This window comes from Arachis hypogaea, chromosome 19 (assembly GCF_003086295.3).
Source record: "Arachis hypogaea cultivar Tifrunner chromosome 19, arahy.Tifrunner.gnm2.J5K5, whole genome shotgun sequence".
NCBI lineage: Eukaryota > Viridiplantae > Streptophyta > Magnoliopsida > Fabales > Fabaceae > Arachis > Arachis hypogaea.
In genome coordinates, this window is record NC_092054.1 from 306,827 (window position 1) to 330,113 (window position 23,287).

Here is a 23,287-nt window from a genome sequence, read left to right on the forward strand (position 1 = left end):
ATGTGTGTTTATATGATGCTGTGTATTTGGTGATGAATGAGAAACCTCAGTGTGTGTTTTTGTGTGACCAAGCGCATATAATTCACCATTACTCTCAGCTGTGCCAATCATCTTCCATAGATGATAGTCCCAAATCTGACAGAATTTGTGAGAGATGAGAAATAGACAATTTAGTGATGAAGTGACTTTGGAAACTGACATCAAATTAAACTTGAATGATGGTATATAAAGGACATTTGTAATGTATAAATCTTGGGAAAAATAGACTGTTCCGGCAATTTTGGTAACAACTGTGGACCCATCAGGTAAGTGTACTGAGATTGGAGTGATGTTAGTGAATGAATGAAAGAAATCAAGTGAAAAACATACATGATCTGTGGCACCTGTGTCTATAACCCAGGCACCAGATTTGAGAAATTTTTTATTAACAGATAACGAGACAGCAAGAATAGTACCTTGAGTGATATTGAGATCCTTGGGTTGTTGTGCAGAAATTTGATTGATTGTGGATGATGGTGGTGTGGACTGGTGAAGGAGAGACATTAGTGCATTCCTTTGGTCATTGGTCAGGCTATAAGCTGAGTTCTCACCCTCTTTAACATTGGCATTTTGAGAATCACTGGTTTCATCAACTTCATCAGTGAATGTGTTGTTAGCAGCACCATTTCTTTGTAAGTGAGGAGGCAGACCATGCTTCTTGTAGCATGTGTCTATGATATGTCCAGTTTTTCCACAAAAAGAGCAATGTTTGGTGTTGTAACCTCTTCCTTGACCTCTCCCTCTGCCTGTAGTGCCCCCTCTACCCCTACCCCTGCCTCTATTAGAGTTTTGACTTTGTGTTGCAGCGTACAAAATCTTGGAATCTTGTAAATCAAGTGAGGGGCGAAATTGGCGTTCTTGCTGAGTTAACATGGAAAAAACAGTGTCAATATCAGGGAGGGGTTTTTGCAACATGATCTGAGTCTTGGCTGTAGAAAACTGTTCATTGAGACCTCGGAGAAATCTTGCTATATAGTCTTCATTTCTGTAAAAACGCATCACGCTTAACCCACAATTACAGTCACTGGTGCAGGTGGTACACAAAGGGATTGGTCTGAAATTGTCAATTTCTTCCCAAAGACCCTTCATTTTTGTGAAATAGGATGTGATGTTAAGATCACCTTGCTTAGCGTTGTACAATTCTTCATACAGTTCAGACACATGATAGAGATCACCCTGGTAATATCTTCTTCGCAGATCATTCCATAAATCAGATGCATCATTCCTCCATATCACACTTTGAAGTATATCTTGAGAGAGGGACAGATTTAACCATGAGAGAACAAATGTATTACAGCGATCCCAAGCAGTGAATAAGGGATCAGAAATTTCAGGCCTGGGGAGAGAACCGTCAATAAAAGGAATCTTGTTCTTCGATTTCAAGACTAGCCATATAGATCGAGACCATGTAGTGTAGTTCTGAGAATTGAGTCGAAAGGAAATGATAGGGTTTCCTGGACTCTCACCTGGATGAAGAAAATACGGACTGTTAGGATCAGCCGAAGGATGTATTGAAGGTTGATTCAACCGATTGTGAAGTTGAGTGATCTGAAGAAGCAACTGAGACAGAGTATTGAGATCGACATTCGGAGTAGCATTGCCGAGATCACCTTGTTGAGAATCCATGAGAGAAACCACGAAGAAAAGAAATTGAAAGCAGTAGAGTAAAAGGCACAAAGAAAGAATCAAGAACTGAAAGAAAAAGAAGAGTAATCAATGAATCTTGAAATGTGAGATTCAGAACTTCTCCTCCTTAACTCGCTGATCGGAACACTGTCGTGGAAAGAACCAAGCAGCTCTCATCAGTCTCTATGGTGTGAGTTTAGGAGAAGAGGAAGAAGAAGAAGATGGTAAAGAGGGCCATGGATCTGAAGGCGATGATACCATGTTAAGAATGTGGGAAGTTATCAGCGGAAGGGAGAAAGAGAAGTTTCCAGAGAATACAGTAAGAAAGAAAGATGAATGAATTGAAAATTGGCAATCAGTCTAACATTCTGTTAGTTGCCTAGTTATTTACATTGGTTATGACTAACAAGTTCATTACAAGAATAGCTTAACTAATCAATCTGATAATCATCTAAACAATACATTATTAATTGCTGCTCATATTCTAGTTAAATCATGTAAGGGGTCAGGTAATAGCGGGGAAGGGAAAACGGGGAGGGGGAGGGGGAGGGGGAGGGGGAGGGGACGCGGGGTGGGGGGGAGGGGAGGCAGGGAGGGGGACGGCGGCGGCGTTGGTGGTGGTGCTGGTGGTGCTGGTGGTGGTGTTGGTGGAGGTTGTGGCGGTGGTATTGGTGTTGGTGGTGGTGGTGGTGGAGGAAGTAATTATGTTGGTAGTGGTGAGGGTATTTTTGTCCAAAAAATATAAAAAGGACGATTTTAATACGAAAAAAAACGTTAAGGACAATTTTAAATCCAAAATTACAAGAGGGACGATTTCGATTTTGGCACAAAACTTTAGGGACCAAAATCGTATTTACCCCTATTCAAATCAACTAAAAAAAATCCAACAACATTATTCTACTTTTAGAAGCGATTCTGTTCCGTGATAGCCTTCTAGTGTTTATGCCCTTCATCCACACTTCACCATTTTGTCTCTAAAATCATTAACATTAAATACTCTGTTTTGATCGACATTATGTCATTTTCTTTAGTAAATCATATTCTCGTAATATCTAACTCATTCATTTTTCTTTCAGAATATAATCAATTCAGTCTTAGTCTTTTTTTTTTAATTTAGCTCTGAACTCCCTATCACGTTCAACAACAATGCATAAATCATGAAATATATGTTTGACGTTAATTGTTTTGTACTTTTGTTCTTCAAGAACTGCATCTCCAAGATTACATGTTCCTTGACTTTTCTGAGTTTATCTTTGTTATCTAACACCACCTTCAAATTTTCGTCTTTGACATCTACTTCTTCAATTAGCAATATATTTCCATTAGCTCTTTTTCTTATACCATTTTTCTATCATGCACATTACTTTACCTTTTACTTAAGACTACTTATCTTCATTAACATTATCTTTTTGGTTTCAAGTGGTCGTTTAATTGAGCAAAGCATAAAACCAATCATTTTGCTAATATGAAAAATAAAAATAAAATAAAACAATTATTATAAGATAAAAGTACATTACTTAGAATTAATCTTATTTTTTATTTTTTGAGTACAATTCAAGATATAGCTAATCCAAATTATCAAAATTATACTCAAACTTAGCTACATTTATAGTTCAAATATGTTTGAAAATTCGAATACTAAGCAATCTCAAATATTTTAGTCAACGAATTAAATAATAATAAAAAAATCTGAAAATAGAAAAGAAAAAACAAAAATAAGGATGATGGCGCTTAAAAGATTTTACAGTAGTTTCCTGAAAAGAGAAAAAAAAAAGTTTGAACCAACAATGATATAAGGTACTATTCAATATATGTTGTAAACTTGTAAAAATATTGAATGGATTTGATTTAGGCATTTCTTTAATACAAGACAACATTGGCCAAGTGATAAAGAATCAAGAATTATATTTGGTGCATACAAAAGACGGATATACATTTAAACTAATATATACTTGGTGCTTTTTTTGGTAACCATGTAAAAACAGATAAATTACATATAACCCAAATAATAAAATCTATCATAATAAATTAAATGTATGTAATAAGTCTTTTTTTTTTTAAGGTAATGTGTTAATTCCAGATAACATATAATAATTGCTAAATATGGTGTCGATGTGAAAGATGAAATTGTGCTAATTGATCATCGTAACAATTGTATCAAGTTTAAAATAAAAATTCGAGAAAGAAAAATCTTGGATACCTTCACATGAGGTAGAAAAGTTATTTGCTTTCAATAACAAATGAAAATTTGCAGGAGGTATGAATATTGCTTGTGTTTAGAATTAAACAAAAAATAATGCCTCATATCAATTTGGGCACCTGAGGCAGATATTGGCTTAAGGAAAAGACGCATTATGTATTCCATAGAAACACAATTCTAAACCATGAAAAAGTCATAGTTCCAAGTTCAAAGTTACATACAAAAGGAAAAAAAGATAGCATAACAAATTCTAGTAAATGGTCAAAATAAGTTATACCTTCGAAATTTTCTACGAGAATATTCATTCTTTTTAAGGAAAGCACAAGTCTTGACCACATGCTAGGACAATAACTTTGAAAAATGTACCTGAATGAATTTCACATATATATGTAGTCCTTTTTCCAAGAATAATGCTACAAAGACTAGGAAAAAGAGGTTAATGAGTTTGCCCCCTTCAACTTATATAGAGGAGAGAGATAAAAATTCAATTTCATCTAGAGAAAAGCCAATCCATAAACGAAACCTAAATTATACTTTTTACCATTCATAACAATGTTCACAACCCAACAAAATATGATACCTCTTGATAGTTAAATAACATGCTAACAATAAATATTAGAAACATGATTCTTTAGATATGAAGGTACTTGAATAGGTAGCTTAAATAAGCAACACACGTGCAAGATACAGTTGGATAAATTACCAAATCAAATGAGCTTGATGGTGGATATTTATAGAAAATTGAAGTCCAAAACCAGCATCAGTCGTTAAAACGATCCGGCAAAAAACTCAAAAATCACTATCTATTTTGAAGACTCCAAATTGGAGGTGTTACTCTTTTTTAACTTGTTCTTTACATCTTCCATAGATTTTCTCCAAGACCACAAAATATGCGTCAGACCAACATTCTCAACAAGAGAAATACATGTGGTTGTATCAAAAACCTAGCCGATATAAAATTGAGAAACACAAAAACGTCATATAGGCCTAAAAGATGTCCTTACAAATCCTTTCCCTGTTACTGACAAACATTAATGGATTGTAATTAACAAATGAACCAAATAAATGGGGGTGAAAAATTAGAACTGCAGGAGCATGACGAACAAAATTTAAAGTATACTTCAGATATAAGTAGTTCCAACAAAATAGTCAATTTTTAATAGAAAACAATGAACTAGAATACAGAGGCTGAACAATGTATGTTCCCCTTGCTCACAACTGTAGCCTGTTTTATTCATTTAACAGTGAATACAACTCTACACATTAGAACAGCATGAAGTATATTATTGTGTAAAACTAAAAGAAAAATGCTATGAAAAGAATCCAAAATTAAGATAGCTTTTTGCGTCGAAGAGATTAAGATTTTCAATTCTCATGGAACATGTTGTCAATGAATCCTTCACATGACAAAATAATAATTAGTCAATTAGCCTGACAATCCAGTAGAAAACAAGATTTAACTTTCAATTGATAAAGAAAGACCTACCAATTTTGCATGATGTATCCCTCAAACTCATATCTCACAAAATGTATTAAGATTGCTTTAAGGACATATAGCAATTTTTTTATGAAAAAAAAAAAGGAACGAAATATAAAATATAATAAAAAGTGTGGTGCAATGACAGCAGAAAAACATCCAAATTCATAAAAATTTCCATAGAAAAAGCAATAAAAAAAAAATGAAATGGAATCTGGGTAGTTCGTAGGAGAAGAGACGAAAGATAACATCGTAGAGAAATCAGAAAGTGTGGTGCAATGGCAGTAGAAGGAGTGGTGCGGTGCTGAGTGCAGGAAGCGGTGGCAGCTGCCACAGTAGTAGCTGCGGGCGAGAACATGGCAAGAACCCTAACAACCTTTTAATTATTAATTTTTCAAAATGGCAAGAATGTGTAAATAGCAAAAACAAAAGGGCAAGCTTTTAATTATTAATTTTTCAAAAATAAAAGAGTGGAGTTCTATTCATAAATAATTTTATGTTGACTAATGTTACTCCTATGTAAAAGTAGGAGTAAGTGAGTAAAGAATCCACAGCCTAAAAACTAAATACCTAACAACCTAAAAAAGTGCATTTAAAAATTTAAAAAATAAATAATATTATAATTTATAAATAAAATTTTAAAAATTTTTAATGATCATATCTAAACAAATAAACGTCACATCAGCACAAAATTTCTTCATTTATATTACTATAAAGATAAAGATTTGAATAAAAAAAGAGTGGTAGCTACAAGTCCACAACAGAAACAAAGCACTTATTCAATGTGTCCCCCACTCCTCCATCAGACCACCACCATTCACCACGTATCTTATCTTAAAACAGCGACGTTGCAGCGGCGGAGAAAGCAGTAACACATTCTGTGTTGGTGATGATATTAACGAATGCAGCTCATATCAGTTTTTAATTCAAAATGATACTAAAACTTATTAATTAGTATTTTCTTTTCCTTGATTACTGTCTCTAATTTTTGTGTTCCACCCTTTCTGAACAGGAAGGGCCATGATAGAGAAAGAACACAATCTCTTTCAGTGGAGGCCATTTTAACTATACCTGGACACAAAATTAAATAAAAAAAAGAGATTATTCTTTGTTTTTCTGTTATTTATGATATTCACGGTATTAATATTTTTTTAATCCAGATACACAAATAATTTCTTCTACCATGGACAACTATAACTAAATTATTTCTTCTTGCTGAAAACTTTTCTAAGCATGCACGGAGTGATAGTTAAGAAATTCTCCTTATATATACATACCAATTCTAGTGGCATGTCATCGAATGTTGAAATCCCTCATCAGTGTCTTGCGGGTTTCTCTTGATAATATATACTCTGATCTTTTTCATGCTCAATTATCTATCTCTAATAATCTCTACTTATTTTGTGATTGATAATAATGAAGAAAAGACAAAAAGATGTTCCCTGTAATAATGATTCTAGAAAAATTAAGAATGAATCAAAATTTTAATTTATGGGAGTTCTGACGACTATCACATATATGCATGCTGTATAAGAAGAGGAGTGTTAGCGCCAGCACTTTTGTTAAAGGAAAAGTTTAGGGCCAGCAATTTTTGTATTTTTTGGCCAGTATTTAACCATCAAAACAAAAGTGAGTAATCTTCCATCATTAGATGTAATCTCACACCATTAAAAATACTATTGATGACCAATTGATAGTTACAAAACACTAAAATTGCTGTCCCCTAGCATTCCTCTATGTTAAATTCTGGCCAGCACTTAACCATCAAGAGAAAATTGAATGATTCTACACCATTAGATACAATCTCACACCATTAAAAATATCATTGATGGAATGACTAAAAATTACAAAATCTACTGGCTCCTTAGACTTTCTCGTATAAAAATTGCAATGGACTTTATACATGCATGTGTTGCATGAGTACGGTGTAGTTAGCTTGTAACCGTGTTCTGTTCAATATTAAAGACGTCTCCATAATAAGCACGAAGCATTTGCAGAAAGAACCACGAAATCAATATAGATGGTTGTTTCAGGTGAACGATTATATTTATGTTAATTAGTTGACTGGTAAGATGGTGAGAGAGGTTTGTGCAATTCGTTGTTGCAGCATCCTAGTTTTGCTTGCTTAGCTTTCTTTAATGGATAATAGGCCAGGTCGCTAGGTGGTGTATTTCAAGCCATATAAAATATATATTTATTTAGCTATGATTTCAAGATATTTGTATAAACATATTACGTCATATACTCATATATATATATATATATATATATATATATGAACATCTAGCTCATAATAAAAACATGTTATTATATATGATGTCACCTGTTTATTATTAATCATACAAACTTTTGTGTGTAAGAATCTCAATTATTTTATTTTAATTAAAAGAAATGAAACATAGAATGAACATATATATGTGGTCATATCAATATCATTATGGTTATACATACCGTACTTATTAACAGTAGTAACAACATTTGTGGCAAACGAACGATGCTATTTTAGGGTGGGTCACAGATAATATGGTGATTACACGTTAACACTTATTCTACTTTGCAATTGAAAGTTTTGGTTGGGACCTTGGGACAACGACAACAAACGAGGCAGACACATCAAAGCAATCACAATATTAGTGTGATAATAATAGAATTATTATTTGTGTATACCGTAGCTTCTATGCATCACCTTCTTCAGTAATTTTAAAGCAAGCAATAATTAGATGTTGCACTCAACAATGCTGCCGACACTAATGCTGTAAATAGTACATGATATATATAATTTATCCACCAAGTTAATAAGTTATTGGCCGTCGGAGATTCAAATTCCTGCTGTGTGCATGTAATTTATTTGTGGCCGATAAATTTTTAAATATAATTTTAATTTGCGATAAATTTAGTCTTTAACCAATCAAATGAAGTTAATAAGAATGTTGTGAAAAACTAAAGAAAGAAATTATTGGCCGTAAAATAATTATACAAAGGATTAAGTATGATTTTAGTTTTTAAAGTATAAACTAAATTTTTTTTTTTAATTTTTAATTTTGTTTTGCATATAAAATCATCCCTTAGTTTTAAAAAATTTCTTTTGAATATGTGTGTATTTTTTTGGCTAAAAAATTTAGATATGCTATGCGTGTGTGTTATGCATTGATATGGAGGATGAGGTGCTATACATGGATGTGGGACACAGCAAAAATCGGACCATCCGAATTCTGTTAAAAAAAATTAAATTACCAAATCGGATGGTCCAAGTTGTGAAAGAGAGAAAATTTGAAATTTATGGTTAATTAATCGGACCGACCGATTAGTTTTTCTTTTTTTTATAAAAGAAAAACGAACGCTTCGATTATGTTTTTTTTTTTTTAAATACAAAGAAAACAGACCTTCCGAATTGGTATAAATTTTTTTTTTTTTGAATATGTGAGTTGGTATAAAAGAAAATGGATCCTCCGTGTTCCTGTATCCAACTCCCTCGGTCCGAGTTGTGCTCTCCTGACACCACATACAGGTAAAACTCCTGTGCTCTTCATAACGCTGCAACACACCAACCTCTCCTCCATATTAAAAATAAAAAGTGTATTTTTTTATAGATTTTGTTCTCTTTTTATTTTATTGTATTTATGGCAATATTTTTTTCTAATAGGATAGACATGTTTCTAGAAATCTGAAAACTTGAAAATAACTAGTGTTTTAAAAAATGATGAAAATTGAAAATAGTAAAAATTATTTTAAAAATAGAATGATAATGAATTATTTTGATGAAGTGGTATATATATATATAGTATGGGAACCCATATAGTATTCCTGTCGGGGTCTGTTTTCCTCTATATATGTTAAGTTGGTGGTGTTGACAGTGGTGGTGGCCATTGTTAGTGAGCAAAGATAAGACGGGGAAGGAGACGAGTATACTCATTCAATTTTCCCAAAAGTTGGACCACTAAGGTCCATAGATTCTTTGTCCCACCAAATTAACGAATGCTCCAAAAATGAATTATTTGAGTGAGTGAGTGAGAAATAAAGAAAGGAAGAAAACATCATCATCATAATAGGATACTCAAATTATATCCTTGTTACTTGGATGCATATATATGCAGGGTCGTCAATTCATCATGGTCATAATATCTATAATGAATTATTAAATTATTGCATGTCGTTGCAATAAATTAGCACCTATTTAATATTGTTAAACTCGCATATTTATTATTAAAATAAGATTTTGATTTTAGTTAAAATATAATCACTTTATTGTTGAATTTATTATTTTCTAAAAAGATATATATAGTTCAATATATATATTTTGAATCAAATAAATAATATGTATCACCTAATGAATAAATAAAATAAAACTAAAATTTACTTTTGGAGCATGAACCTAATATTGATTTCTCTTTTTCTATATATCATTAAGAGAAATATTAAAAAACTAAGTAAAATTCATTGTTTTTGTTTAATAATTAATTATTAGAGAAAGTCTAGGGGCCAACAACTTTTGTGTTTTGTGGCCAGCACTTAACCATCAAAAGAAAAGTGAGTGATCTCCCACCATTGAATATAATCTTACACCATTAAAAATATTATTAATAGCCAATTAATGATTAAAACACAAAAATTGCTGCCCGCGTACTCCTCTTAACAACTGAGTTTATAATCTTGAAAACTTCATTATAAGCCACAATTTCTTAAGCCGGATATAATTATCTAGGTAATCATTGCATTTGGATTAAGTACTTTATATAAAAGAACCTAGTGTTATTGCAGAAGAATTTACTCAATTTAGTACAATAATATTTGTGCGTAGTTACTGTAAAATAAATGACAAAATGCCTTTTAATTTAATTTTTGTTACATCGATCTACAAGCTTAGTTACTTCAATTTTCTTTTTCCTTAATTTTCAGCTTATAATATTTTATCTAAACACAGCACATTCCTTAACACAATTTTCTTTTCTGTTTTTCTTATCCTTTAATTTGGATATATAAGATGCTGCATGCTGACATGTTCTTTATTATATAATTATATCGCATTCCTTTAACATCAATTTTAATATATTACATTTTCGTAATTTCTATAAACATCCTAATTATTATGTTATGTCCAAATATGTCTCTCTCAATTTTTAGTGTGATTATTACAATTAATATTATCAAAAACTAATTGCTTGCTACAGGGACGCAATAATAAGGGATCCAAATTACATATTTAGCTTAACCTATATAAAATAAAATTATTATAATTAGATATCTTTTAAATATTGTCTTTTCTTCAATTTGTAAAGAAGAAAAAAAATAAAAAATAATTTTTTTTTATTTTTTAAATAATTCATACGTAAAAGTGATTATTTAAATTAAAAAAAATCTAAAGAGTCAACTAGAATAGAACATAAATCAATTTAAGCCAATTTTTTATATTTTTTATTTTAAAATTTAAAAATATAGAATAGTAGAGAGTTATTTTTTTTTTTATAACAAATCTTCTATTTTTTAACTAGTTGATTTTAATTGGTTACCTCCTAATTAGTTCTCTAACGAAACTGATTAAATTAATTAAATAATTACAAATTCTTAAAAAGAATGATTAAAAATTGAATTTCAAAGAATAAGTAGCATTTTTCATACGCCAAACATATTTTTATGGGGTTAGAATTTAGAAATAGTGTAGCTAATAAATTAAACAACATCAACCAACAAGATCTCAACATAATCATTTTATTTATAATAAATTAGGAGTACACAAAGCACCATATTTTACTCCTTAACTTCACTGACCTTACGTCTATAGAGAGAGAGAGATGGTTATGTGTTCTTGGCCACAGAATTGTAGAGAGAATTGAAATGAAGTAACCAAGAATAATAATACTCGTCTCTTTGATTGCTTAAGCATTAACATACGAGAAGAAAACTAAGCATGCATGCATGCAATAGATAAGGACGAAACTGGAGAGACCACTTATTTATTATCAGATATGTACATATTATTATGCCTAGCTTGTTGCATGCATATTATTATCTTCTTGGTTCATTCAATTCGCTTTAATTCGGAGTGCCATAAGGAGCCTTAAATGGTGAGTTGTTTGGTGACTCAAAAACAGGTGATGGTGTCTTGTTTGGCGACTCAAAAACAGGTGCCTTATTCAATGGTGAGTTGTTTGGAGACTTGAAAGCAGGTGAGGGCGAGTTGCTTGGAGATTTGAAAACAGGTGATGGTGTTTTGTTTGGTGACTCAAAAACAGGTGACGGTGTGTTGTTTGGCGACTCAAAAATAGGTGCCTTATTCAATGGTGAGTTGTTTGGAGACTTGAAAGTAGGTGATGGTGAGTTGCTTGGAGATTTGAAAACAGGTGATGGTGTTTTGTCTGGCGACTCAAAAACAGGTGCCTTTTTCAATGGTGAGTTGTTTGGAGACTTAAAAGTAGGTGATGGTGAGTTGCTTGGAGATTTGAAAACAGGTGATGGTGTCTTGTTTGGTGACTCAAAAACAGGTGATGGTGAATTGTTTGGTGATTCAAAAACAGGTGATGGTGTCTTGTTTGGAGACTCAAAAACAGGTGATGGTGTCTTGTTTGGCGACTCAAAAATAGGTGCCTTGTTCAATGGAGAGTTGTTTGGAGACTTGAAAGTAGGTGATGGTGAGTTACTTGGAGACTTGAAAACAGGTGATGGTGTCTTGTTTGGTGATTCAAAAACAGGTGATGGTGAATTGTTTGGTGATTCATAAACAGGTGATGGTGTCTTGTTTGGAGACTCAAAAACAGGTGATGGTGTCTTGTTTGGTGACTTGAAAACAGGTGATGGTGTCTTGTTTGGATGGTGTCTTGTTTGGTGACTTGAAAACAGGTGATGGTGTCTTGTTTGGTGACTCAAAAACAGGTGATGGTGTCTTGTTTGGAGACTCAAAAACAGGTGATGGAGAATTGTTTGGCGACTCAAAAATAGGTGCCTTGTTCAATGGTGAGTTACTTGGAGACTTGAAAACAGGTGATGGTGTCTTGTTTGGTGATTCAAAAACAGGTGATGGGGAGTTGTTTGGAGATTTAAAAATAGGTGATGGTGTGTCATTTGGTGACTCATGAGCAGGTACTGCAGGAACCCTAGCAAACCCTTGTGGGCTTAGGATCAGAGCTCCAAAGAGCAGCACTAGAAAAGATAAGGAGGAAGCCATCTTAGGTAGTGAAGAGTGAAGAGTGAAGAGTGAAGAGTGAAGAGTGATGAGTGATGCATATAAGAGAGAGCAGAGACCCCTTTATATAGTAGTTGGGAGACTCACTTAACGGTGCTAGCAGGTGCAGGGTCTCATTCATCTTATTTATGATTTTATTATCACCAAATATGGTGAGGACACCTCACATATAAACCAATAATGCTAGATACACACAGATTTTGTATATCCTGTATTTGTATATGTCATATGTGATGAGAAATGCTTGGTTCTTAACATAAAAAGAAAGATGCTTATACAAGGGATTAAAGCTGCTTTAAGGAAACTCTCACTTACATATTCAAATTGCTGTTTTTTTTTTTTTTTTTGGATATTTATTTTATAATCATTAATCAAATTATAACAAAAATATTTGGATGACAAAAAAATCAGTTTAGATTAATTTAAAGTTATCTTATTCTGTATTCAGTAATTATCAGCATAATAAATGAGTAATATTAAATATAATAAGAATATAATATCATTTTAAATTACTGTTTTTCTGGTATTACTGTATTATAATTTTCACACACTTTTTACATTCTTTTAAAGAAATGTTTTTAAATTAAATTGTCTAAATTAAATACCAAATTGGGTGTATAAATAATATCATGCATTTTTTTTGGATCAACAAAATTAAAGCTTTTTAATATCATGTGTTTCAGTCATATCATATCCGACAAGGAGGTTCCCACCTGTTTTGAAACTAACTGCTCTTGTTCTATGTTCTTCAAAAATCAATTCAGTTAACAAACTCTTATTTTTGTATGATTAACGCACTCTATAAAGCAGTAATAAGCCTTCCAGCCTAAAATAAAAAAGTAGTAATAAACCTTCAACATAACTCTTATTTGTAAACGCTGTATGACTCACTCTAAATTGCATTATTTCTCCATTTAGTAATTAAGAAAATATTCAGATCTTAAGTTAAAAAGTGATCAAAGAACGTGTAACTTGCTCCCTTGTTTTAGATCAGAGATTACACACATCTACATAAATTCAGTGTTGACTCTATTGTTAAATAGAAAACTATTTCCAGTTCTAGGGGCCATCACATAAATGTATCCTCCAATATAAAGTTGAATTGCTGTTTCCCAAGCAATGGATGTTTCAACTTTCAATCATCAACAAGCATATGCATGTCATAAGACTATAATTTACAAGTATACCATATTATAGATCCACCAAGTATTTTAAAATGCATAAAACCTCTCAGAAAATTCTTACATAGCAACTGTATTTCACTTTCGCATGTCTCAACCAAAAATTACAATGAAAAAATTATGGCCGTGAACAAATAATACCAATACAAGGTGAGCAAAACCCTACCCAGAAAAAGATTCAAAAGAAGGGTTATTTTTTTATATAACAATGAAATTTTACATTCAAATATCAGCAAGAAACCTGAGAATGCACAAACTGAACCTAACTTTGCTGACTCATGTTGGTACAATCACCTCAGAACTGAAAGATAACTGTGACACAAAAACCCAAAAGAACAACACTAACAACATGAATTGTACGAAAAGACAAAATGTAACCTTACACACTCTCTTCTGAAGCACAAAAGACTCCTCAACTACTAAACTATCACCCTTTTCCAACTCTTCTGCTTTCTTCTTTAACACTGAAGCCCTGTTCTCTGCCTCTACCACCTCGTTGAGAACCTGTGCTTGATTTTCAGAGAGCTTTTCTTGTTCTTCAAGTAATGTACGTTGACAATCTGCCTTGGACTTCAAGTTTTGCATCACCTTTGTGATGGCCAGGTATTCAACTTCAGCTTCAATCTTCTGCAGAAAAAGGCCCTCGAGCTCACACTCTTCCTCTCTGCGTTTTTCCTCTGAAATACCAATGGTGCTAGAAGATTCTTCCTTAGGAGACCTAGCACTATTTAGGGCGTTTTCAAGCTCAGCAATCCTGGAATCCTTCAGTGCAAGCATGCCCTGTAATCCCTCCAACTTGCTTTCCAAAATATTTACATTTTGAGTCAGGCTCAATACCTCAAGTTCCAAGGAACTTGTAGCAGTCTGCTTAGCTTCTGCTGCATCAGATTGACCAGATAAGTATGGCTTATGAAGTCCCGCATCAAGAAGTGTGGTGCCAGCAGATGCACTGCTACACTTGGTTGAGTCATCATCTGGTGAGACAACTTCAATCTCCATCTCTTTCAATTTCAGGACTTCTGCAAGTATACAAGTATATATTGGTTATCAGCACTGCCATAATGCTTTCAACTTGGTTCTTCCACAGAAAACCTCTACTACAGAAAACAAAGGAATTTAAGTATAATAGTTTTTGTTTTATTTATTTATTCTCTCTTTTTTCAAAAAAGGTTCCTTATGTGAATCAATCAATCAACTATTTAGTCACAAAAAAAAAAAAAAAAAAAAATCAATCAACTATTTCAGCATTATCAAGCAAACTCACCAAAAAAAAAAAAAAAAAAAAAAAAAAAAAAAAAAAAAAAAAAACTCAACCTAGGGGAAAGCAGCAGAAACCTTTTAAGAGACTAATTTTCTATTGTTCACTCTATCAATCATCCAACACAGAGATACTACACCTGCGTACAACAGTCTCAAATCTAATACGGTTGGATTATTACATTAATAAAAAAATGTTTTGGGAGAGATGAAACTTAAATGGAGTTCAAATAAAGAGGGGGCGGGAGTGAGACCTAAGGAAACAAAAAATTGTTAATTAAGATTAATGTCAAACCCAATTTAGGAGGCAGCATGTAAACACTATCATAAAAATTTGCAATCAGTGTTTCAAAGTTTATAACGTTAAGAAACTTCAACAGTTGCTATAAGTTGAAATACAATTTTCTTTCACGAATGAAAATCCTCTCTGCCATGAGTCCCTACAAAAGTAGGGACCTGATGGAACCAAAGGGAACTGGTTGAATAAAAATGACCGAACAAGCTAGCTTGGTTGGCAAAATAAAAAAAATTGATTTTAATGCACGATCAGAGTTTAATAATTTTATACAAACATTCAACCAAATATTCTGAAAGAAGTTTTTGGGTAAAGAAGCAAGGAAGGGAGAGAAAGAGTTGATATGGGGGTATGGGTATATTTCGAAAATTAAAGTATTTGACAGGGGCATGTTTGATATTTCAATTTTGAATGCCAAACTTATGAGAATGGAATTGCAATACAGACCTATTTTGGTCTGATTTAGTTTAGGCTTCAATGTGGGAATTAGAATTCTCGCAAGAATTGAAATTCATGTTGTTGTGTTCCAAACTATCAAAATGAATTCATTTCCAAAATGAATTCAATTCTCATGGTGTTTCAAACACAATGCTATACTAACAATGCATCAAAATTCATACCAATAAAAAACTTAAAAACATAAGATTTAAATTGTTATGAGGATCAAACCAAACCAAACCAAACAACTTTATAATTCATTTCAAGGACTGGTACCGATAATGTTAATAGCTATATTTACTTGTAATTTGAATATAGGAGCAGAATTCAATGGACAAGAAGACAGCTAATTAGCTGATATCTTATCTCACATAGTTTTCATGAGAATTATAAAACTAATAAATACAGCAGTCTAGTTGCATAAGAGATTCACCCAAAAAAGAGTATTATAAAACTAATAAATACAGCAGTCTAGTTGCATGAGAGATTCACCCAAAAAAGAAGTTCAACTTATCAAGAAGAAAGAGGACAAACCTTCTTCAAGTGCTTCCTGGATAGCCTGAAGGCTACTTATAGACCCAATTAAGGGATCTTCACTGGTTGAAGAATGGTTGTTCACACTTTTTTCTTCTGTAGCATCCCAAGACGAATTTGTAGCTATATTCTCTTGTAAAAGATCTTCATCTTCACCCATGTTTTTGTTGCCACACCTGCTTTGAACACCTCCAGAGAAATGTTCATTGGCGTGAACGCCTTCGCTAGTATTACCATCATCCTGACCAGTGGGCCTACCACTATGTTCTCCATAACCATTACTAGTAACTGTAAAGTAGCTTTGCTTAAAGTTGGAGCTTCTTGAATCGGATTCCACACTAGAAACAGAATTTTCCTTTTCCATTTTGACTTTTCCACCTCCTCCGGGTTTCTTATTGCTTTCGACCCTTGCATTTCCTTGTTGAACCCGTTGAGTCAAGTTGGCTAAATTCTTTGAATTAACATTCTTGCTTCGGCTCTTTTCATACTTCAACTTAGGCTCACTAGCTGCCGTAGAAGACTTGCTACTGCGATCCTCGCTATTCTCCGAATCAGTCCCAACAGCAAAACCAGAGCCAACTGCATATCTAGAATCAGGACTAGAACCAGGTATCGAATAGACATCAGACAACCCAGGATTTTCAAACATATTTGGAGACCCATCACTCTTTTCCTTAACATCACGCATTTCAATCAAATTGTTACCGCCAGACAAGCCCCTCTTGAGCACTTTACTTGAATCCACACTCACATTCGGATCCTTAACAACGTTCCTCTTAATTCTCCTCCATTTCCTCAATCCAAACCCCTTTGTTGGCGTCACTTTGGGACTCACAGCTTCTTCACAAGCCACTTGGACAACCGTTCCCGGTTGATCCGCTTTCTCAGTGTTAGCATCAGAATTTCCATCACCGAATCCAGAGGAACCTTCATCCTTAGTCCCGTTCTCAATTCCATCATGAGTCACTTCATTTTCTTCCACAGATTCACTTCCCAAATCCATAACCAATTCCAATCCTTTCGCTAAATCTGATCGTAAAGATCAAACCATATTTAGGCCCATGAATTAATTGCAATTGCAACTGCAATTGCAATTGAAGCTATAAATCAAATTAATATGTCGAACTATACAACGAGTGAAATGAAAAAGGAGTGCACATATCCAAAAGAGAAAAAGTAGATTTTATTTTTGGGACAGAAATGAAAAAGGAAAAAAAAAAGGAGTATGAAAAGGTAGAATGAGTGTAATAGAGAGAAAGAAAATACGATCTATGATTTAGAGTAATTACCTTCATAAATGATGCCCTGGCAATGGGCATGGAAACCCTAAAATTTGGGACTTTGATGGATTTGCAATTTTATAGGCAGAGAAAGGGATCAAGAACGCGAATGGAAATTACAATGATACATATACATACAGTACTACAACAACAATAATAATAATAATAATAATAATAATAATAATAATAATAATAAGAGTGAATACCCACCTGACAATTATGTCGAAAGGATAACGAGGTTCTCAAGACAAAAAATATTTAATTCGATTTTTGATCTTTATTTTTGGGACTGATTAACTCCTGTGCTAAAAAAAATAACATTGATTTTTTTTGTACAAAAATTTTGTTATCTTTTCGAAATAATTGTCAATAGTCGGGTTAAAATTTTTTTTTGTCAAAAATTTCGTTGTCTTTTGAGGTAATTGTCAACACCGTTTTGAGTTTTTCTCTAATAATAATAATAATAATACAAATTGTAAAGAGTAAAGACAGATACTATTGGATAGGGAACGTGGGCCACATGGAGTTGTAACCCGCTCTCTCATCATATCATGTGCCACTGCTCCACCACCTCATTCATCAACTCTTTGTCTCTTTCTATGTGTATCTCTCTTCATTCCGTGGTAATTTTGTAATTTATGTCATGTGCAAAAGTTCAACTCTTACCGTCTATTTTATAAGGTGAAAAACTTAGATGCAGTTGATTTCAGGTGAAGTTGATAGTTGAAAGTTGTTAGATGATTTGACTGATTTAATTAAATTTTTATTTAATAGCTCTTAGTTATCAACTTCACGTGAAGTCGACTACACTTGAGTTTACACCATTTTATAAACCTCTCACTTTAGAAGAGTTTAATCTGATTAAACTATTACTTTTTCAATTTATTAATCTCCTAGCAAATGAGTAATAGCTCAAATGGCACAAACTCCCCATATTCATCTAAGAGGTTGTGATTTCGAGTTTTCGTATCTTTGGTAAAAAAAAAAAAAAAAATTCCTAGTTTTTTTTTCATGCTTCTGCCTTCGCTATATGTTTATTTTTTTGGAGGTGGAGTAAACGAGACTCCGGATCCAATCCAGTCCATGGAGATGGGTCTGTTTTCCTTTTCGGCCCAACCAGCCCATCTTCTTTTTTCTATTTTGTCCAACCAATTAACAAGTACATGAAGAAAAGGTTATTCACTTTTTTCCCCTAACATGTTGAAAGGTACTTTAAGTGAAGCCGTATACTACTATAACAGTAACACTGCAGTTATGGAGAGAAAGATCTTTGAACAAGACAAAATGGTGGTACTTTATTATTTGTTTATTTGAAGGAACGAGATGTGTAGTAGTTTTATATTAAATTTCTAAATCTCTCATCTTGTATTGTGAAGATGTAGAATCATCTGGTCCTTCTCTTTAAGGGCTGCCTCTCTTTAATTGATTTGTAAATTCTCCTTTTTAAGATTTTATTTCTTTTCATAATATTTTTAAAGTTATGTTTAATGAGTTAGTAAGAGGATGGTTCACTGGTGAATGTGACATGTATCGTTGGACAGTGTGGTTCAGGTGGACTGGTCTTTGGTACAATTTTCGGTGCAAAGTGATTTAAATTTGTGTCAGAAGATTGCACAGATAGATGCTCCACACAACACTATCACTGTGCATACACTTCTTAAAAAGCTGTACTAAATGTCTAAATCTCACTAAATTATTACTAAATGATATTCACTATACAATAAAAGTGAAACAAAATTATTCAAATATCATCCTTAATTACTATCTGTGGAGTCTTTAGCCCCATTAAATGTATGTTTTTAATGCAAAGACAAGCGCATAAGACAAAATGGAAATTGCACCATACACTTGACACTTGACAGTGTAATAAACTATAGCAAAGTATTATTACTTATTAGTATTAGTATTGAAATGCGACACCATACTTGCTTTCATGTGATTTTAATATTATATGTCACATTTATTTTATGTTCATTTCAAACCTTGGAGAATCAACCTGCACGTTAGATTCCCTGCACCACTACTTGATAATTTCTTATGAAGGAGAGAGAGAGAGAGAGGGAAGCCATGAAGGTAATATGAATGGTTTTCGACAAGTAGTGTAGCACCATCATATCAAGGGCATGTCTTGTAGCTTCATATTATTAGCGAGGAGTGTGAGTGTGAGTCTGTGTGCAGCACATGAAGATTGCAGAGGTCTTTACTATCTCTCCTCACATTGCATTCATCTTTTGGTAGGGTCTATGCTCAGAGAGACAGTGCTTAAGTATTTATGTGCTTGCAGTAAATAATTGCCCCCCTGCTTGAAGAGATGAACTTAATTCAAATGCCTCAGTCTCAAGAGCAATAGAGAGAACAAGGGATCTATCTCTATCTAGCACTGCACTTTCTTAGCCATCTTTCATGGGAAGTGAAAGAGAAGAACACAACTCAGCCACCAATCCCACAACAATCTCTAGCACGCTAACAATCAAGATTTCAAGCAGCAGCAGCAGCAAGAAGCAAGGTGAAGAGACTTCAGAGAATTCAAATTTACCATCACCAAACATAAAGAACTCCACAGAATCATCACCTTATGGTTCTCCTCTTGTGTCCCCACCTTCATCAGCATTTGTTTCGGCTTTGCAATCCCCCTATATATCTCCAAGGGCCATAACCCCAGGTGATTCTCACTTGGAAAAACCACCACCACCAACAGCAACAGCAACAGCAACAGCAACAACTACCACCACCACCCATCCTTCGACCCCAGAAGACGTGCCAAGCAGTTCCTACACTCCCCCTTCTGATCAGTATGAGTTTTCCGATGACAATGCTGACACGAATCTCAAGTTTGTGACATGTGTTCCCATCCCTGAAGCAGCTGATCCACGCATCTCATTCTCATTTCCGGTCCCTAGAGTTTCCTTTGCAAAAGGCTCTGTTTCCCCTGCTTCCAATGCCAAACTCAGAAGCTGTGATGTTTACATTGGCTTCCATGGCCAAAATCCCAAACTCCTGCGCTTCTGCAAGTGGCTCAAGTCCGACCTCGAGCTTCAGGGAATCGATTGCTTGCTTGCTGATAGAGCCAAGTACACCGATAGCCAGAGCCATGAGATTGCTGATAGAGTCATTTGCTCAGTGTCATTCGGGTTGGTGGTCGTCTCAAGTGGCAGCTTCCTCAACCATCTGAGCATGGAGGAGGTTAGATTCTTTGCTCAAAAGAAGAACTTGATTCCTCTCTTGTTTGACACAGGACCTGCTGAGATCATGGATCTTCTTAACTGCAACTCAATTGACAAAGAATGTAGAGAGGCCATCGATGGACTCATGAGGTGCAACGAATTCAATCTAGGGGCCCATGATGGTAATTGGAGAAGCTGTATATCAAAAACTACAGGTATTTTAAGGGCAAGGCTTGGTAGGATGAATGGTGACCAGAGAGACAATATGCAAGGATTTGAGAATCTACCTTTTCCAAGGAACCAATACTTTGTTGGCAGGGAGAAGGAGATTATGGAGATTGAAGGTCTCTTTTTCGGACGGGGGAATTGTGTGGAACAAGTCCAAGATCATTGTATGCCATTCATCAAAGGAGAAGCTAGTGGAAGTGGACAATCTGAAGGCCTTGCAGACGAGGAAAGTGAACCGGTTATGCGCAAAGGTAGGAGATATATTAGTCTAGAGATGGGGAAGAGCAAAGAACCAACCTTAGAGGCTTGGGTTGAACCACTCATAGGAAACAATTCATTGAAGAGGTTGAAGCATAAGAAGTCAAAGAGTGGAAACTTCAAAAGCTTGTGTAGTAGTGTGATTTGCATCACCGGAGTTTCTGGTATAGGGAAATCTGAGTTGGCACTGGAATATTCTCACAGATATCACCAGAGATACAAAATGGTGTTGTGGGTTGGTGGTGAAGCTCGGTATCTCAGGCAGAACATATTGAACTTGTCCCTCAATTTGGGCTTGGATGTTGGTGCTGATTCTGAGATGGAAAGGGGTCGAATTCGCAGCTTTGAGGAGCAAGAATTAGAAGCATTCAAGAGGATCAAGAGGGAATTGTTTGGTGAGACACCTTACTTGCTAATAATAGACAATCTTGAGACTGAGGAGGAATGGTGGGAAGGAAAAGATATATATGACTTGATACCAAGAAACACAGGAGGGACTCATGTGATCATTACTACAAGGCTGTCCAAAGTTAACAGCTACGATACTATTCAGCTTCCACCACTGCCATTATCCGAAGCAATGATTCTGATAAAAGGAAGAAAAAGGAGGGAGTATCCAGCAGATGAGGTAGAATTCCTTGAAAAATTCAATGAGAAGCTTGGACGGTCGAGCTTTGGTTTGTGGGTGATTGGTTCGATGTTATCTGAACTTGCAATTTCCCCCTCTGCACTGTTTGAGGCCATTAACCAAATGCCACTAAGTGGAGATTCAAACTCATGCTATATGAGCATTGCAGAAGAGCAATGGTGCAAAAGCAATCCTTTCCTCATGAAGAGCCTCCTTTTCTGTGTAGGAACCTTGGAGAAAACAAAAGCAAAAGGGAAGCTGCTAGCAATGAGAATGCTTCTTGTTGGCGGTTGGTTTTCTCCTGCTCCCATTTCAGCAAGTCTTTTGGTCAATGCAGCAAAGAGTATTCCTGCTGTTGAAAAGCATCTCCAGAAGTGGACCAAAATTCTGAGCCTAACATCAGGTTGTTTATCATCACGGACATGGAAAAATGATGAAGACTCAGCAATGCTTCTAGTGAAAATGGGACTGGCTCGAATGGCTAACCAACATGATGGATGTTGTTGGCTCCAGTTCCATCCCATAACACAGGCATTCGCCAAAAGCAGAGGCGGTTTGCAATATGCCAAGGCTGCACTTGAAGGAGTAAGAAAAATGGGTAACCATGTAAACTCAGGTCATCTGTGGTCATCAGCATTCCTTGTGTTTGGATTCAAATCGGAGCCGCCGATTGTGCAGCTAAAAGCAATTGACCTGGTTCTGTATATCAAAAGAACAGCTCTGCCCCTGGCAATCCAGGCATTTACCACTTTCTCAAGGTGCAATTCAGCTTTGGAGCTCTTGAAGGTGTGCACCAATGCATTGGAGGAGGTTGAGAAGTCGTTTGTGTCTCAAATCCAAGATTGGTCCCATGATTCGATTTGTTGGAAGAGGAGGATGCTGCAAAGAAGCCAAAAAGTGGATGAATATGTGTGGCAGGATGTGACGTTGTTGAAGGCAACATTGCTGGAGACAAGAGCAAAGTTGCTTGCAAGAGGGGGCCATCTAGACAGTGGCAAGGAGCTATGCAGAACATGCATCAGCATCAGAACTGTGATGCTCGGCCATAACCATGCACAGACCTTGGCTGCTCAAGACACATTGGCAAGATTAGTGAGAATGAGGACCAAGATATAAGAATCACTTCTAGTGGACTTGTCAATTCTCATGTGTCAATGTCCTTACTGTAATTTCGGTGGTCATACACCAATCAGAATTTTACTAGATATCTTAGTATGTTGCTGCACTTCTGTTCCAATTTTGTTATTCTACTGCTAAACTTGATATAAGTACCAATAAAGCTGATTTTGGAGAAAACACTTCTTTGGCAACTTGGAAGGCACTCACTGACTGCCCATTTTTCGCGTTTGTTCTAAAGCAATTATTATTACTTTCCTTTTCAATAAATTCCAATCTGAATATTATGGATACGCATTAAAGAAGTGGAACTACTTGGAAAAATTTGTATTTGACAAACGAAATCCAGTTATTTACTCAATTATAGAATATCATATATCATGTAAGGT

At 34.6% G+C, this 23,287-nt stretch overlaps 3 protein-coding genes across 4 annotated transcripts; 1 reads left to right on the forward strand and 2 right to left on the reverse strand.

Moving 5' to 3' along the window:
• Positions 1 to 11,029: 11,029 nt before the first annotated feature.
• Positions 11,030 to 12,920, reverse strand: LOC112752065 (uncharacterized). Its single transcript, XM_072228678.1, has 2 exons — positions 12,177 to 12,920; positions 11,030 to 12,127 (listed from the first exon to the last, which is right to left on the reverse strand). Exons 1-2 carry the CDS (start codon positions 12,499 to 12,501, stop codon positions 11,373 to 11,375), a joined length of 1,080 nt encoding a protein of 359 aa, XP_072084779.1. The 5' UTR covers positions 12,502 to 12,920; the 3' UTR covers positions 11,030 to 11,372.
• Positions 12,921 to 13,693: 773 nt separating this feature from the next.
• LOC112752064 (WPP domain-interacting protein 2) lies at positions 13,694 to 17,665 on the reverse strand. 2 transcript variants are annotated; one of them, XM_025801444.3, is made up of 3 exons: positions 17,514 to 17,665; positions 16,225 to 17,253; positions 13,694 to 14,719 (listed from the first exon to the last, which is right to left on the reverse strand). In XM_025801444.3, exons 2-3 carry the CDS (start codon positions 17,225 to 17,227, stop codon positions 13,977 to 13,979), a joined length of 1,746 nt encoding a protein of 581 aa, XP_025657229.1. In that variant the 5' UTR covers positions 17,228 to 17,253; positions 17,514 to 17,665; the 3' UTR covers positions 13,694 to 13,976. The 2 variants fall into 2 exon arrangements, with proteins under 2 accessions (XP_025657229.1, XP_025657230.1); XM_025801445.3 differs by having other exon boundaries at positions 16,225 to 17,306; positions 17,514 to 17,642.
• Positions 17,666 to 19,492: 1,827 nt separating this feature from the next.
• On the forward strand, positions 19,493 to 23,078 carry LOC112752062 (uncharacterized). The gene has a single exon (XM_029292762.2). The coding sequence runs from the start codon at positions 19,908 to 19,910 to the stop codon at positions 22,896 to 22,898; it is 2,991 nt and encodes a 996-aa protein (XP_029148595.1). The 5' UTR covers positions 19,493 to 19,907; the 3' UTR covers positions 22,899 to 23,078.
• The last annotated feature ends 209 nt before the right edge of the window (positions 23,079 to 23,287 follow it).

Excerpts from the sequence above, each read along its gene's own strand:
- LOC112752065 (XM_072228678.1), bottom strand. The coding sequence starts at position 12,501 with ATGGCTTCCTCCTTATCTTTTCTAGTGCTGCTCTTTGGAGCTCTGATC. Across the intron at positions 12,128-12,176 it reads ACCAAACAAGACACCATCAC|CTGTTTTCAAGTCACCAAAC; the intron begins CTGTTTTCAAGT and ends AGACACCATCAC.
- LOC112752064 (XM_025801444.3), bottom strand. The coding sequence starts at position 17,227 with ATGGATTTGGGAAGTGAATCTGTGGAAGAAAATGAAGTGACTCATGAT. Across the intron at positions 14,720-16,224 it reads CCAGGAAGCACTTGAAGAAG|AAGTCCTGAAATTGAAAGAG; the intron begins GTTTGTCCTCTT and ends GTATACTTGCAG.
- LOC112752062 (XM_029292762.2), top strand. The coding sequence starts at position 19,908 with ATGGGAAGTGAAAGAGAAGAACACAACTCAGCCACCAATCCCACAACA.